This window comes from Antechinus flavipes, chromosome 1 (assembly GCF_016432865.1).
Source record: "Antechinus flavipes isolate AdamAnt ecotype Samford, QLD, Australia chromosome 1, AdamAnt_v2, whole genome shotgun sequence".
Classification (NCBI taxonomy): domain Eukaryota; kingdom Metazoa; phylum Chordata; class Mammalia; order Dasyuromorphia; family Dasyuridae; genus Antechinus; species Antechinus flavipes.
The window spans coordinates 335,627,514-335,645,598 of NC_067398.1; the positions used below are offsets into that span (position 1 = coordinate 335,627,514).

The 18,085-nt window shown below is 39.4% G+C and overlaps 1 protein-coding gene and 1 long non-coding RNA gene across 3 annotated transcripts in view; one reads left to right on the top strand and one right to left on the bottom strand.

Moving 5' to 3' along the window:
• LOC127542927 (uncharacterized) lies at positions 1–17,581 on the top strand. Its single transcript, XR_007948924.1, has 3 exons — positions 1–1,008; positions 10,920–11,143; positions 12,708–17,581. It is a non-coding gene; the product is annotated as an uncharacterized LOC127542927 (long non-coding RNA).
• NPRL3 (NPR3 like, GATOR1 complex subunit) overlaps positions 1–18,085 on the bottom strand; it is a 92,089-nt gene that overhangs the window by 17,693 nt on the left and 56,311 nt on the right. For both annotated transcript variants that reach the window (XM_051968526.1, XM_051968520.1), the window contains exons 10-11: positions 8,002–8,131; positions 3,240–3,429 (exon numbers count right to left, since the gene is read on the bottom strand). In XM_051968526.1, coding sequence (XP_051824486.1) covers positions 3,240–3,429; positions 8,002–8,131 — 320 coding nt within the window. The remainder of the gene's footprint in view (positions 1–3,239; positions 3,430–8,001; positions 8,132–18,085) is intronic.

Genomic DNA, 18,085 nt, shown 5'->3' on the forward strand with positions numbered 1-18,085 from the left:
GGAAAGAAGCTGTGGTTAGGGAACAGAACCTTATACACTTCTCTTATAGGACTAAGTGAGGTCAAGGCCTCTCTCAGAACTAAGACAAAAGGTAGTGTGCCTTGTTTTATTCCTCTTGGCAGCATGTGCACTCTCTTCAAGCTGCTGAACAGACCACTTCTTTGTTAAAAAACAGTGCCCAGAAAGAGCCACGTCCTGACTGGCCCAGTTTATCTGCCCATCCCTATGAAAAGCCAACTTTTCGGTGTTCTTGCTTTTGCCATTTCTCTCAATGTCCTTTTCCTCTGAAGGCCAGCTGTTTTACACAGCCTTGTGATCTGGAGTAAACAATTCCTTCTCTTGTGTCCACTAAGGAATTCTGATGGGCATGGGGGATAACAGGTACATGGGTATGAGGGTGGCCAGTAGTAGGGGAGGCAAGTAATACGAATCACAGAAGCCAAAGTGAGGTCACTGGAAGGAATGTCTGGTTAAAGTGAAGTAGGTTATAGATCTGAACATTAATTTTATTTCAGGATTTTTTCAAAGTCCCTCTAAACTCCTGAAATGTACATAACATAACATGACAAAAGACAATGGAAAGAGCCCTGGATTTGGAATAGACAATTTGGGCTCCAGTCCTGGCTCTGCTCCTAATAACCTCTGTGACCTTTGGCAAGGTATTCAATCTCTAGGGGTCTCAAGTCTCTTCTGTAAAACAGGGTATCAGACCAGTTTGGTGTTTTGTTTTGTTTTTTCAGTTTTAAATCTATAATCCTAAGAATCCCAGAGAAGTCTAAGAATGGAAAAAGTCCCAGCCACCATCTTAACCATGGCTCCCATCTTTAGAGATAAGAGAAAGCGGCACAGGAATTCTAGTAGAAGGGATTCAGAGCAATTTTTTTTTTTTTTTGCAGACTTAGAAACAATGATTTTGTAAGAAACATTCAGAACATTGTCCAGAAGAAAGCAGCAGCCAAAAGGGCTAAGGACACACTATGCTTTGGTTTGCCAACAGGTCTGGCCCTTGTAAGTTGCTCAAACTTATTTTAAAAAAATTTTTTATTATAGCTTTTTATTTACAAGTTATATGCATGGGTAATTTTACAGCATTGACAATTGCCAAACCTTTTGTTCCAATTTTTCCCTTCCTTCTCCCCATCCCCTCCCCACCAATGGCAGGTTGACGAATACCTATCAAGTATGTGAAGTTGCTCAAACTTATAATACTGTGGTGAAAATGTTGGTTAGTCCCACAAAGTGTTCTTACTTTTTTAGAGAAGCTGTGATAAATTATTTCTGGATATTTTAAATATGTACTTATATGTCTTTTGTGCTTTAATAATATCTTATGGCAGAGGAAATAAATGTCTGTCCTATATCTTAAAAAAAAAAAATCAAACATTCAAACTGAACTGTTCTTTGTCCTTCCAAGTAGGAATCTTTGGGAAGCTATGCATTTAGCCTAACAGCTGCCTGCTATTACTCAGAACTTTAACAAATTCTATATTGGAATTATCTTTGGAGCCCAGTGAACCCTGAAATTGAAATTGTCTTCAATGAAAGCATACTTTCAGCTTTGATGGGAGAGAAGTTGGAAACATCTGTGTGTGTGTATATATGTGTGTGTGTGTGTGTGTGTGTGTGTGTGTATATGTATATATGTATGTATGTATGTACATATTTTGGAGTCAAGTCTGGCAAATACAGGGATCATCCTAGGAAATACAGGCTTAGGATCTGTTTCTTTTAAAGAAGTGTGAATCTAAAATATTGGGACTAATTCTCTTATATGACTCCTAAATAGACTTTAATGGCACTTTTGAAAATTCTGAATACCAAGCTCATGGATGGAGTTTCAGCACAGCTTCTGTTGAAAAGGAAAATGTTCATAGAAATGTATGTATTCTAGTGAGTTGTTACAAAAGCAGTCTCAGCTTAAATGAAAAAATAGTTTGACTGGCATTTTTGTTGTTGTTGCTAAGAAATACTTCTGGAGATCAGTATCTCCTCAAACAAAATAATTTGCAAAAGATTTGGTTCAACTGCTCCCTCTATGAATGTGAAGAAAACCTGATGGTTAGTTCCTTGTTCTCCCAGGTTGTCCCTGGTTCAGACTTAGGACTTCCTGACACAGTCCTAGGAACCTGTTCTTCTAGCAATCCAATAGGCTTATCTCCAGCAGCTTTGTAGAGAGAAGATGGTCCTGGCCTTGGAGTCTGTAGTCTTAAAGTCAAAGCCAAGCCTTGGTGCTTAAGAGCTATTAACAGTACAGGCTAGTGACTTCATTCTTCTGATGCTCAGCTTCCTTGTCTGGAAAACAGGGATTAACAATCTCTACAACATCTACTTCCTGACGTTATCATGAGGGTTGTTTGGAGGTTTGGGAATTTTGTGAGTTATTATCAATAGTAATAATAACATCTTATTTTTAGGGAGCAGATGTTTTCACAAAATGCTTTTTAACAATACTTTACCCTGATTTTATAGACTTGGAGCTAGACACATCCCCTATAGGCTGGAAGAAAAGAGGGAGGCTTTAGATACAGGATGGGCTCCAAGGTAGTGAATCTATACCTAAGATCAAAAAGGAGAGGACAAAGCCTTACAGCATAGCAAGAGCTTTAGATCAGCCATAGCAGAGAATTTTGGAGAATATATAAAATGCTAACTGATCAATTACTATGGAAGGCTGTAAATCCTTTCTTTAAAATGATTATGGCTCATTGGTTTGAAAGTATATAAGCAGTGACAGAAGAAAGGCTCCTCTCCAGCCCCAGGAGTTCCTAATGCTCTTGAAATCAGGATAAAATTGTACTCCTTCAGCCAACTTATGGAAGATACCCAAGGGAAGAGGGTAGGTCATTCAGATGTGACCAAAATAAGAAAACTTGGAGCCCAAGTCCAGGTTAAGAAAGAATTTAGCTTCACTCCCTCTGGAGCTCTGAGGATTGAGCAAAGGACTGGGAAGAGTATGTATACAAAAGGGAACATAGTCTGTGGGGTCTTAGGCTGTTCCTGAGAACAGGTAAACACTGTAGTGAGCTTGGAAAGAATTCCTAAGACAAGTTTTTGCTTCCTATTGAGTACATACCTGCACATACAAAATTATCCAGCTATCCCAGTTCTCAAAGCCAGGAACATGAGAGGAGGGAGCCCTGACATCAAGGTATTCCTCACATTTTTCTGGGGTTGGGGACATTGAGAGGTTCCCTCCCCTTTCTAAAGCAAAGCTAGAGCATTAAGAAAGGTGAGCCTACTTGGTGAGCCAAAGCTCAGGGCATTGGGCGTGCTAAGGCTCCGGCCTCCAACGCGGGCGGTGAAGGGAACATCTTCCTCTCGTGTTCGACTCTCTTCTTCACTGGGGGGCACCATCAGGCAAACATATGTGTGCAGTTGGATCAGAAGTCTATGCTGAAGCATCCAGATCACCATCTGGATGAGTTGTGTCTACAGAGACAGTAGGGGATTTCATAAGGGAAAACATAAAAAAAAGAAGAAAAACCAGACTTCAGGGAAGAGTCAAGCCCAGAAAAGAAAGCTGGGCCACATGCACTTTTAATCATATTTAGGCATCAATTGCTGCCTCCAACTGTGTGGCCCCATCTTTCTCCTGATGTCAGACCCAGAATCACCTCAGTTAAAAACTTCACCCCTGACTTCACTATTTGAATTGAGTTCTTTCTCTTCTGCATCTCTAAATTCCCTAACATCATTCCAGTCTCTTTCATTCTAATCTCTGATGAAGAGGTGATTCTTCTTCTCTCCAGGGTCAACCCCTTCCCATGGTTCCTTGATCCCACTACTTCTGTTCTTCTCCAACAGAGATCATTCCTTTTCTAATCTTCAATCTCTTTCTATCGATTCCTTCCCAACTTCCTACAAACCTATGCAACTCTCCTCCAACCCTAAAAAACACTTTATTAGATTCCACTGTCCTCTCAGAATGACATTTAGAATATTTAAAGTCTCCCTGCCTCAAGGCTCTTCTCATTCCAATTCATTCTCCACACAGGTGCTGAAGTCTCTTTCCCCAAAAGCAGGTCAATTCTCCTGATCGATAAGCTACCATAATTCCCCCTACTTCCTTCAGGATAAAATAAAAATTCCTCTGTTTGGCTCTTAAAGCTCTTCACAACCTGGTTCCAGCCTTTTATCCAATCCCCTTTCTCATACAATTTGGTTGAGCCACACTGACCTCCTTGCTGTCCTCACCCACCATCTCCCTTTTCCTCATCACCATTCCCCAGTGCTCCATGTCTCTGTCTTCTCACTTCTTTCCACCTTTACTTGCCTTCAGAATGCACCTCAAAGGTTGTTTGCCCAAATGTTAGAGCCCTCCAGAAAGTTTCCTTGTTTTTATTTTGTATATTCTTATTTATACAAAATTAAGTGAACCTCTTAAGAGAGAGGGATGATTTCAATTTTGTTTCTGTATTGTCTGTGTCCCCCTCAAAAACAAAAAAAGCAAAGGAACCCTTTCCAACAGTTGCAATTTCCTGCATCTGAGAGGCAATATTCAGTCTCAAATGCCCCATTTTAACTTCCTATGAATGGAAAAAAGTAACATGGAATAGTGGGTAAGTCATGGACGCAAATAATGCCTAAAAAACTTACCAGGTGTGAATCCCAGGGCAAACCATTTAACCTGTGCCCTATTTTCTTCATCAATAAAACATTGAGGTTGGGCTTAGTGGACTTAATGATTCTTCTATCTTTAAATCTATGATCTTATATTTTAGTGCTTCTCAATCATTTGGAATCAGAAAGCTCCAACCAATAAGGCCAACATAGGCAGCACTTTCCAACCTCAAATACTTTCACTGATTCTGAGTACAGAAGAACTCATAGAAAAGGCTTCTACCTGAGAAGGTCAATGTGTTTGAAGACACATTAGCAAGAGTCCTTGGGGCAGAAAAGGTAAGGGCATCTTGTTCAATGTCCAAGGACCAGAGTCCCTAAGTAATACTCTGTATCTATAGCAAGAAATAGCCTGAGCCATTCTCCACACTGCCATCAGCTACCAAGACTGCAGAATCATTCAAATCCAACCCAGAGTTACTCAATCGTGATGGGAGCTCCTAGGCATTCATTTCTGTGTCTCACATCCTTTCTGTGAACACCTGATAGTAAGTATGAGGTAGCATATGGGTTGATATGTAAATGGACAAGTCTGGGAGGGAGATTCAACATAAGTAAACATTTTCTTTAATTCAATTTACAATAGCTAATTCAGTCACCTACTGAGAACTCAGAACCAAAATATAGAATAAAGTATGACTTATAAGGCACACAGAAGCTATAAATGGAAATAAAAACTGATTATGCCAAAAAGTATAAGACATTTAAAAAATTTTTTATCTTTACTTGATGGAAACCAAATCATCCCTTCACTTCTCACATCTGGGTAGCCCCAGATCAAATCTCTCCCTGTCCCTCTCCCTTCCTCCCTCCTTCCTTCTTTTTCTTCTTCTTCTTCTTCTTCTTCTTCTTCTTCTTCTTCTTCTTTTTCTTCTTCTTCCTCTTCTTCTTCTTCCTCTTCTTCTTCTTCTTCTTCTTCTCTTCTTCTTCCTCTTCTTCTTCTTCTCTCTTCTTCTTCCTCCTCTTCCTCCTCCTCTTCCTCCTCCTCCTCCTCTTCTTCTTCTTCTTCTTCTTCTTCTTCTTCTTCTTCTTCTTCTTCTTCTTCTTCTCTCTTCTTCTTCTTCTTCTTCTTCTTCTTCTTCTTCTTCTTCTTCTTCTTCTTCTTCTTCTTCTTCTTTTTCTTCTTCTTCTTCTTCTTCTTCTTCTTCTTCTTCTTCTTCTTCTTCTTCTTCTTCTTCTTCTTCTTCTTCTCTCTCTCTCTCTCTCTCTCTCTCTCTCTCTCTCTCTCTCTCATATACATACACAAACACACTTACTCTCTCTGCCCCTGTACTTTTCATCTATTGTTCTGGAAACAACAACCTTTGATTCTATCTCCATCCCTGTAATCCCTCTTATTGTGTCAATTTCATGTCAATGTCATCTCAGTGTGAAAACCTTCCTATGCAGCTTCAGAAAGGGAAAAAAAAAGGCATGCAATGATGACTTTTTTGTAATAATAATAAAAATAATAAAAGTATCCCTTAAAAATGCCCCATTTGATGACTGAGTAAAAACTGTTTTCCACCTACAGAAATTAACATTTCGAATTGCTCCATTCCCAGACTTATTCAAAGGATTCTCCCTGGGACTTTCTACTTCAACTTCTCTTCAAGCCCTCCCAGCCAACTACTATTTAATGAATCTCATTCAAGTTCAGATAATATTTGACTCTTATCTTCCTGGGCCTATTTCACTATATTGACTAAAAAAGGTGTTATGACCTAAATAGGAATAAAGAGAATCAAAGACAAAGGACTGAATATGTTACCAGAGGAACAGTTGAAATTATAACCAATTAAGAAGTCAGATTTTAAGTCAGATGAGCTGACCTAGAAGATCCAGGTGGGTAACAAGTTGATATGGTAGTGGATCCATTTGTAGCCCCAGATCAAATCTCTCCCTGTCCCTCTCCCTTCCTCCCTCCTTCTCCTTCTCCCTCTCTCTTCTTTCTTCTTCTTTCTTCTTCTTCTTTCTTCTTTCTTCTTTCTTCTTTCTTCTTCTTCTTCTTCTTCTTCTTCTCTTTTTCCTCCTCTTCCTCCTCCTCTTCTTCCTCCTCTTCCTCCTCCTCTTCCTCCTCTTCTTCTTCTTCTCTCTTCTTCTTCTTCTCTTTCTCTCTCTCTCTCTCTCTCTCTCTCTCTCTCTCTCTCTCTCTCTCTCTCTCTCTCTCTCTCTCTCTCTTCTCTTTCTCATATACATACACAAACACACTTACTCTCTCTGCCCCTGTACTTTTCATCTATTGTTCTGGAAACAACAGCCTTTGATTCTATCTCCATCCCTGTAATCCCTAAGGCCAAAATTCCTTTATTCAGCCACCATCCCCCACTATATACTGTCTCCTCCTCTGGGACAGGGACTGTCTCCTTTTTGTGTATTTTCTCATAACATAGTGAGTACTTGATACATAGTAAGGATTATTATTATTATTATTATTATTATTTTTTTTTTTTTGCTGAGGCAATTGGGGTTAAGTGACTTGCCCAGGGTCACACATCTAGGAAGTGTTACTTGTCTGAGACCAGATTTGAACTTAGGTCCTTCTGACTTCAAGGGCTGGTGCTCTATCCACTGTGCCACCTACCTGCCCTCATACATACTAAGTATTTAATAAACCATCCTTACACAGAGTGATTCATATAAAATGGATAATTATTATGCTCCCCTCTTGACTTAAACACTTCTCACAATGGGGCACAGACGGGAAAAAACTCAACTAGAAGGCAATTCTTGGGGCCAAAATATGACAGGCTACTCTTGTACCTGGCATGTGGCTTTTCTCACCAGCTTTCTGTTACACTTCAGTTATGAATAGTTATGTGCACCCTGAAGAGGGAAGCAGGATACACAGTGCCAACAGCAATTCTCTTCTCTCACTGGAGCTGCCACAGCCTAGATTCAGAACCTTAGGCACAAGTTAAAACAAAGCTCTCTTTGCTTCTGATATCGATGGAAAAACATCCCAGGTCCTAGTAAGGAGCTGAACTCAAGCTTTGTCCTTTCAGTTAAAGGTCAATATCATCCTTCCAGAGTGAAATTTCCAGCAGCTCATTTTAGCCTATAAGGAGCTCCTTTGGTAGGAAATACAGAGAAGCCAATTAACTTGTCCCAAACACTAACTAAATCAAGTAACCCCACTTGGAAAATCCACACTATGACATAGCCATACTCTGGGGGAATTTTTACAATGCTAATGACATGGGCAGGCCTTGCCTGGCAAGTGGAGCATAAAGAGCCAAAATGAATACATTTTTTGTCGCACATTTCTAACAATATGGGCAACATGTAAAGTCATGCTTACTTGAAACACTGCAAAGAAGGGAGTTACATAGGGGCTTTTAGAGATTACCTTGTTTAACCCTTGCCCTGAGGCAGACCTAGTGATGATCTCCAGCAACTTACCTCCTGCACTGGTGGAGCAAGAGGACTCTTGAATTCTGATAAGGAAACTGGCAAAGAAAATTTGGCAAGAACAGATGGCAAATCGTGAGCAGGGAACTGCCGAGAAAACTGATCAGCCAGTGGAGAATATCTGTTGGAAACAAGAATAAGAAATAGTCATGTTCCTCTCTCAGAAATGGGCACAATGATATTCCAGATGTCTGACAGAGGCAAAATGCAGTGGGATTAGAATCTCTTTTGTTCTGGACATTATGCTTTTACTGGTTAATGTAGGCTAAATTTATACTATCCTTGTGTTTTTGGCACATTTACTTCACACATTTACCTCAAGTATTTTCTGGTCAAGGGTAAAGCAAGTTGCTCTCTTTAAAGATTAAGTGGGCTGGATAGGAACATAAAAGAGAATCATTTCTTATTCTTTCCCTTTTCACTTTTCCCTTCTCACTTTTCAATGAGGTGGGAGAAGTTTCACCACAAATTGAATATGTCTAAAATTTTTCTCTTAAAGCCAATTCTGAAGGCAGTAAGATACCCACTATATTCATCCCCCTCCATTCTTTCTCTCAGATATAATAGGTTTCCCTTGCCTCTTCATGAGATGTAGTACCCCCACGTTACCCTGTTTCTGGTACAATGACCTTTCCGTATCTAGTTTCTAGAACAAGGTATACATGTATTTGTTAAACATCTTTATAGCAGAAATATAGTTCCCAAGATTAATCTTTACCTTTTTAGATTTCTCTTGAGTTCTATATTTGTAGATCAAACTTTTTGTTAAGTTCTGGCTTTTTCATCAAAAATAGGTGAAATTCGCTTACTTCATTGAATGTCCATCTTCTTCTCTGGAAAAAGATGCTCATTCTAGCTGGGTAAGTTATTTTTGGTTGCATACCAAGTTCTTTAGCCTTTCAGAATATCATATTCCAGGCCCTTCGATCCTTTAATGTGGATGCTGCCAGATCCTGGGTGATCCTTATTGTGGCTCCTCAATACTTGAATTGGGTTTTTCTAGCCGCTTGCAGTATTTTTTCCTTCGTCTGAGGGTTCTGGCATTTGGCCACTATATTTCTTGGTGTTTTGATTTTAGGATCCCTTTCAGTAGGTGATCGATGAATTCTTTTTTTTTTTTTTAATAACTTTTTATTGATAGAACGCATGCCAGGGTAATTTTTTACAGCATTATCCTTTGCATTCACTTCTGTTCCAATTTTTCCCCTCCCTCCCTCAACCCCTTCCCCCAGATGGCAAGCAGTCCTTTATATGTTGAATGGGTTACAGTATATCCTAGATACAATATATGTGTGCAGAACCGAACAGTTTTCTTGTTGCACAGGGAGAATTGAATTCAGAAGGTATAAATAACCTGGGAAGAAAAACAAAAAATGCAAGCAGTTTATATTCATTTCCCAGTGTTCTTTCTCTGGGTGTAGCTGTTTCTGTCCACCTTTGATCAATTAAGGCTCTCTTTATTGAAGAGATCCACTTCTATCAGACTACATCCTCAAACAGTATCATTGTTGAGGTATATAATGATCTCCTGGTTCTGCTCATTTCACTTAGCTTAAGTTCATGTAAGTCTCGCCAGTCCTCTCTATATTCATCCTGCTGGTCATTCCTTACAGAACAATAATATTCCATAACGTTCATATACCACAATTTACTCAACCATTCTCCAATTGATGGACATCCTTTCATTTTCCAGCTTCTAGCCACTACTCAATGAATTCTTTCAATGTCTATTTACCCTCTGTTTCTATGACTTCTGGGCAGTTCTCTTTGATAATTTCCTGGAAAATAGTGTCCAGGCTCTTTTTTTCATCATACTTTTCTGGGAGTCCAATAATTCTCAGATTGTCTCTCCTGGATCTGTTTTCCAGGTCTGTTGTTTTCCCAAGAAGGTATTTCACATTCTTTTCCATTGTTTGATTTTTTTGGATTTGCTTGATTGATTCTTCTTGTCTCGAGTCATTCAATTCGATTTGTTCAATTCTGATTTTCAATGAAATATTTTCTTCACTCACTTTTTAAATATCTTTTTCTAATTGACCAATTGAGTTTTTTTGTTCTATTAGAGAGCTATTTTCTGTTTCCAGTTCACTAATCTTATTTTTCAAGGATTTTATTTCTTTATCCACTCTGTCTTTAAATGAGTGGGATGACTTCTCCAGACTCTCTTGCCAAGCCTCCCTCTCCTTTTCCCATTTTTCTTCTATCTCTTGTGAGAGCCTTTTTAATTTTTTCTATGAGGTTCATCTGTGCTGAAGAACGGATGATCTCCTCCTTTGGGGATTCACCTGGGGACAGTCTATTTTTAGTCTCCTCAGGATTTAGAGTCTGCTCTCTATCCATATAGAAGCTGTCAAGGGTTAAGGTCCTTTTCAATTTTTTGCTCATTTTGTCAGAGAAGAACCAAAAACAAACTAGCAAAAAGAAAAAAAGAAAAAACCCCTAAATGGAGTCTGCTTTTTTTGCAGGGGAGGGGCTGGGTGGTGTTACCGAGCTTCCTCTACAGACTGCGGGGGCAGCAGTGAGGCACTAGCAGGACTGTGCTGCGCCTGCGCTCTGAGACTCTGAGAGTATGCTGAGACACTGTGGGGGAGGGGTGGCCTGGTCCAGAGAGACTCCAGCTGTTTGGGGTTGTATTCTTCACCCCTGGTATTTTTAGCTTCTCTGCTGGGCTGCTGGCTTGCTGCCAGGGCAAAGTATCCAATCTTGTAGCAAAGCTCCCCCCACTGAGATCACACCCCATCCCGCTCCAGTCTGCTCGGCTGTGAGCTGCCTCCCATGCTCTCATGCTGCTGCCTGCCCTCAGCCTGCACCAGATCTAAAACCGTCCCCGCCCTCGAGCAAAAAAAGACCTTTCCTGGCGAATTTCAAGGATGGCTTCTCTTGGTAACTATTTGTGGGTTTTTTTTCAGTCAAGCATTAATTCAGAGGTTTGTAATGAAATGGATTCTGAGAGAAAAACGCGGAGCTTACACAGCTATGTGCCTCCACTCCACCATCTTGGCCGGAAGTCTGAGAATCATTTCTTGGTGTAAAGGTTGTCAGAGCTCAACAAAGCATGCAAACTTTGTGATGGAACTATGCAAATGCCAAGTTTATGACTTTAAACAATCTTATAATCCAGGTTCTTTGAAGGGTAAGTGAGATAAATGAATTACACCTTAACATGCCACCACAATGAAAAGATCTGTAGAACTGGAGGGCCCCCATCTTTAAGAGAGGTACAGTAGATTCTGTGTATCTCTCATTTTCTCATTTTTCCCCCTCACTAATGCTCTACCTTTCAGTTAAGCATATTTTTCTGGGAATGCTCCTTGTGTGTCTTAGTTTCATAAATTTTTTCCTGTGGACATTTGGCAATGGGGATTACATAATCATAAAATGGAAAGGGAGCTAGCAGTCAGTCCAATTTATACCTAAATAGTTAAAACAGTCCAGCATATGGTTAATGTCCATTTAAAATCCTCCAATGAGAGAGAACTCCCTCCCTGTCCCTGTCCCTAGACAGCCTATTCCACTCTTGGAGTGAAAATCTGTTCCATTATAATTTTCTTCAAAAATTCTTCAAAAAACTTCTTCACAGTTTTGCCTTCTGGGCCCAAGCAGAACAAGTTTCATTTCTGTCTTACAAGAGAGCTCTCAGAATATGTGAAGCCAGTGACAATATCCCCTGCTGAGTTTTCTCTTCTCTAGAATAAATATCCACCAATCCTTCAGTACATCCTCATGTGCCACAGTTTCCAATTCATTTATCTTTAAGCTCTCCATACATTCTAGGTTATTAATATCTTTCTTAAAATTTGGTGTTCAGTATTATATACAATACTCAAGATGAGGTCTGACAAGGAAAGATTACAATTAAACTATTAACCATTTCATGCTAGACATTAGAATTTAGTAATATTGCCTAAAACCACACTGGCTTCTTTAACTGCTAACTCATATGTTTATAGCTCACTAAAAAACCCTTAGTCGTCTTATTAATTCCTCTAACTACACCTCTTCCATACATATATGTGCAGCTGGTTAGTTTGTTTAAACTTAAAGCTAATACTGCATTTATTCTTTCTAAATTTCATATTATTAGATTTGGTCTATTATTCTTTTCAGAACTTAATGTGTCATCAATACATTTTCTCCAGATTCATGTCAGTCTAAAATTTGTTATGTGAGTCCTTGATATTTGAGATAATGGCCTAGTTGAAGCTGCAGAGCACCCTGAGGGAGAGACAGGAAGCAGTGTGTGCCAGGGAAGTCAAATCACCTCTATTACCTTGACTACTATCTTTCCTCAAACCCTGACGGAAACAGCCTAGGATCCTGAACTCAGAGTCTCCTTGAAACCACCAGACTTGCTTCCAACTCAGCCACACCAGCCATTATTGATTGTGTAGAAGGGGCTACCTTCCTCATCATCACCAGCAATAATTGCTGATTAAATGTCACCAAAAGGCAGATAAGCACAGGGGCCCTGTACCCTCTGCTCTCCAGACCATTGGTTCTGCTCCCAGCCCAATCCTCCCAGCCATCATATGGAGATAGAACTCTTGTGAAAAAGAAGGGGCCAGCCAATTGCTATATATAGGGTGGGGTAAGCTAGCTTAGTTGAACCAATAAGGCACCCTAAAGAAGAAATAGGAGGCAGCATGTGTTTGGCAAACCAAACTACCACTACCATCTTGACTACCATCTCCTTTCAGATCTATATTGAGACAGCCCAAGATCCTGAACCCAAGAGTTCTGGAATAATAATGCTTCCAGCCTACTTGCCCTCAACTCATTATCCTGGAAAATGGTCACTGTGGAGATGCAGCCTGGCAACTGCTCCTGTAAGAAGTTCAGCCATACTTACTGAAGATCCAGAGAAGAAAGTTCTTGTCACCAAAGTCCTTAACTCTATCAAATGGTTCAACAATAGAAACTGATAGGATTTTATCAATGTACATGATATTAAAGAAAAAAAAATCACCATCTGTTTTGATGTACCTTAAGAACCATGTGACCTTCTCAGCTGACTTTAACTAATATTTTCTATCAGGGCCATCTCCAGTCGTCCTGATCCATATCTGGCCACTGGACCCAGATGGTTCTAGAGAAGAAGGTGAGGCAGGTGACCTTGTACAGCCCTCCTTCACTTAAATTCAATTCATTTGCATGTTATAGAATCATCTCTTTGATGTCATAGTCCTCTTGGAGAATGAGGGACAAATAACATTTTCTATACATGTCATCTCCTCCATTAGAATGTGAGCTCCTTGAAATCAGGGGCTATCTAACTGTTCTTAGAACACAAGGCTTTGCACTGTGGTTGAGTTAGTTCTGTCTGAATCTTTGTGACCCCATTTGGGGTTTTCTTGGTAAAGATTCTGGGGTGGTTTGCCATTTTCTTCTCCAGATCATTTGTCAGATGAAGAAACTGAGATAAACAGGGTAAAGTGACTTACTCAGGGTCACCCAGCTACTAAGTGGAAATAGATTGGAACTCAGCTTCTTCTGACTCCAGGACTTGTACTCTTATCCTCTGCGCCACCTAGTGGCCAACTTTTTACAGTTTAAGTGTTTATTAAATAATTAGCATCACTACTATAACTAAAGAATTCTCCATCTTACACTGATATATTTACACATACATCATTGATATATTTATCAGCAGTCTTTGGGTCTAGTTATTCAATTTTAACTTTCAACTCATGCCCAACTCTCCCCTCTCCCTCAGTCCTCCTCTGCGGCTATATTTTGTCAAGCTTAACTGCCAGAACACATCTATTGCCTTCTTCCCACTAATACAGCCACCATCTTTGCTCAGGTCAAGTTCAGGGCTTCCATTTCTTATCTGGACTACTGTTGACTGTTAACAGTTCTCGCAGTCGTCAGTCTCTCTCCTGTTTAATCAGTGCTTCATGCCCTTGTCAGATTTATGTTCCATTTTTATTTGGTTTTGGGTTTTTGAACTAACCCCGTGATTTCACTGGTATAGGGAATTCCTGATGAGGAAACTCCTTCCACCAATGCAAAGCAAAACGTGGTTTGCAATTTATAGTGTTAGTAAGTTTTGTGGGCCACTGAGAAGTCAAATGATTTGGATGTGGAGAGATGGAGTAAAGGGGAGGTTTGCAGTTCATAGTCAGAATGTGTCAGAGGGGGGATGTGATCCCTGACCTCCTGATTTCAAAGACAGCTCTCTATCCTCTGTACATAACAGCTCTTCATCTTCAAATTGAAATTCTTAAAGCACAGGTCAGACCAAGTCACTCAGATGCTCAAGAAACTTCAGTGACTGTTTTGACTCTAGGATAAAATACAAACTCCTCTTTTTGACTTCAAAGCCTTCGACTCCCACTATTTTTCCAGAATTATGATACCTTACTCTTCATGCACTCTCTGCTGTAAACAACCCGGCCTTCATGTTGTTTTCCAGCATTCCATTTTAAATATTTCAAAGTTGCCCCTGACTCGCTCCTTGCTGGAAAGTTACAGAATCCTTAGCTACTTTCCAAGTTCAGCAGAAGAGTTATTTCCCACATATAGTGCAGCCTGATTTCTTTCCTCCCTCTCCTCTAGTTGCTAAAATCCTGTTTCTAGAAATTACTTTGCACATATTTTTCATTTAATTTCCTAATTATACTATTTCCCCAATAGAATAGAAAGTCTTTAGGTAAAAGTCCATTTTTTTTTTTTTTTTTTTTTTTTGCTTTTTCTTCATGCCTAGTAAAGCACCTAGCATATAACAGGCCCTAAAAATAATCACTGAATAAGTGAATGAATGTATTACCATCTAGCTCTCTTTTCTTTTCTTCCTCTTTTCTGTGAATATAGCCAGGACTAATTTTGTCAAATGCTTCAGCGACTGAGTTAAAGGCAATCAAGTGCAATAGCAGAAACAACTGGTTTTAGGAGTTTGGAGAGGTATATATTCAAACCCCAACTATGATATTTGCTAGCTAAAAGATAATAGGCAAGTGGCTTAAATTCTCTGAGCTTCAGGTTCTTCTTTCCTGTAAAACAGATGTGAGAATCATCTATACCACAAGGTTATGGGGCTCAAATGCCATGAGGTACAAGGGAATCATAAGTATACTTTGAAGTGTCATATAAATATCATCTATTATTAGAAGTGACATCCAAGTGTTCTGTTTCTATGGCATCCTCTTAGTCTACTCTGATCAAAAAGGAAAGATTAGTGGTTTTAATGAACCCCAATTGAGTTCTCTTCTACACAGCATCGTCAACACTGAATTCACAACCTTTTTCATATTAATGGTAGGTAAAAATTGGGATTCTTAATACATTGTTGTAGATGCTTTGAAGATATAATCAGATCTGGAATCAACCACCTGGCTTGAGCATTAAAAGCAGTACTTGGTATAACAGGATGAGAGTGAATGGTGATACACATGAATATTTCAAGAGGCATCTTTTCAGATTGGTTGAGGTGAAAAACAAACAAATAAACAACACTCCCCTTTCCCTCCCTCCCCCACCCCTGCCCAAGGTAGTGTTAGCTAAAAGCAATACCCCCATTTTGTGTTCCAAGTTACTTTGTACTCCCAAAATACTTTCACATATCTCTTACCGGATTTCTTGCATGGCATTCCTGATATGTGAGGAAAGGGCATTCTTTTTCTTACGAAACAGATAGAGAAATTGAGGCTCTGAGAAGGAAGGATCCGACCAGTGCCTAATACTATTTTTCTATACAACTACAACACTAAGAGAACAGTCTATTTGAGGTCCTGAGTAGAATACATCCAGGAAAATAGATCATGAAGCAGGGAAAGCACTGGACTAGAAGGTAAGAGATGGTAATTCTAACCCTTGCTCTACCACTAATTTGTGGTATGATACTAAATAAATCACTATTCAACATATTACAGCTGTGGGGCAAGTCACTTAACTTCATTCTGCCCCAGGCCACCTTTCAAACTACAAGGTATCAAAGAGTTGCTGTTCTATTTTATTAAAGGAAGTTCCACACACATATGAAATCATAGGCCTAGATTAAAAAAAAAAAAAAAGCCTGTTCTCTACCTGGATATCCTATAGGCATTTAAAAATTCGATATTTAAATATAATGAGATGGAATTTATTATATTTCCTGCTAAAACAAAGAAAGGTAAAAGACATCATCTGCTCTTAAGGAGCTAATGGGGGAAAATATGAAAATAACTATGCACAAACAGGATAAACTGAAGGTAAACTCAGAGGACAGAAACTAAAATCATGGGGGATTGGGAAAGGTTTCCTGAATAAGGTGAAGTTTTAATTGGTACTTAAAGGAAAGCGGGGAAAGCAGAAGGCAGGGATGAGGAAGAACAAACATTCCAGACATGGCACACAGACAGTCAGCGAAAATGCCTAGAATTGGGAGATGTAATATCTTATTTGAGAGGCCAGTGTTACTGGATGACAAGAGAGTGGCATAAGGTGTAAAAAACTGGTGATGTTGGGGGGCAGGTTATGAAAGGCTTTGGCGCCCTGAACATGGGACTGATTCAGATCCTGATCCAGTGGAAAAGCCTCTGATCCTGAATCCAGTGGAAAAGTCTCCTCAACCCAGAAATTAGGGTGAGTACAACAAAGAAATTTTGTTAAAAGAGTTAAAGTAAAATTTCATCTAAGATGGGACAGATATTTAGAAAACAGCCTTGTTTCTGTTCAAGGAAAATGTTTAGAGAGCATTGTCAAAGTTATGGAAAGCCAAGATTTAATTATAATTTTACAGCAGATCACTGAACTTTTAGAAACTGTAAAACATATATGTCCTTGTTTCTCTCTGGAAAAGGAATTGGATCTAGATGAATGGCAATTAGTAGGAGAGGATCTTTGTCAATTCTATAATAAAAATGGACTTAACTCAATTTCCAAAGACATACTTAATACATATAATTTAATAAAATTGGCTATAAGAAGTTATTTAAGTGTTAGAATGAAGAAAAAGAGAGTTTTCAGAGGAAGAAGCTATGAGGCGAGAGTTCAGCTGAAGATTGAGAAGGCTCTCTCAGAAGCAAGACAGATTCAATTTGGTGCTGGCTCTGGAGGCTGTAGAAAGCAGAGGCAGAAGCAAAGGACAAAGCGGCAAGAGCTCTTGGAACCAAGCAGAGAGATATGCCTCTCAACTAACCGGACTATATTGGAGGCAAAAAAAGATAAGAACTTTTATCACCTGGCTGCATTTTGGGTGATTATTACTTTCAACTGCAACTAAGATTGCCTCCAGAAAATTTCCTCGAGAAACCTTCTCCCCCAGAGAGAACCATCATCTTATATATTTTAAAGAAGAAAAGAGCTACAGAATGCTACATAGAATATTTTATATTTGATGCTAGAAGTAATGGGGAGCTGCTCAGATCTGCTCTTTAGAAAGATCATTTAGAGAGTTGAGTGGAGAATGGACTAGAACATGGAGAAATTTGTGGCAGAGGGATCAACTACAAGATTGTATATATGCAATGTTCCCCTAGTAGAATGTTAGCTCATTGGGAGAAGGGAATAAATAATTCCTTTTTTATCTTGGAATCCCCACTGTTTAGCACAATGCCTTATACAGAACAGATATTTAATATCACTGGCTGAATTGAACTGTGAAATAAAGAGGTTTATGTCTGTTATTCCATGAGGCAACATCCCCCATTTATACTAAGTGACCTGACTTACAGAGATGATCATTGGTGTTGTGAACAGAGCCCTGGATCTGGAGTCAGAAGGACCTGAGTTCAAATTCAGACTCAAACACTTACTATGTGATTCTGAGTAGATCGCTTAACCAATCTGGACCTCAGTTCCTTCCACTGTAAAATAGGGATAACATTAATAGCAACTATCTCTGAGGACTGTTGTGTGGATCAAATCAGATTTTTTAAAGCTTCTGACATAAAGTAGTTGCTTACTAAAATGCTTATTCTCTCCAAATTCACCCTCATTTCTTTCATTCGAAACTCTATCCATACTCTGCAGAAGCTGCAGAAGCAAATAGCTGGCTTTTGTACATTAGAGGAACTAGGAGACTTCAAGTCCAAGACAACATCAGGAGTACAATTCTAGCTACAAAACCTGATCTTAAGATCATGGCCTCTGTCTG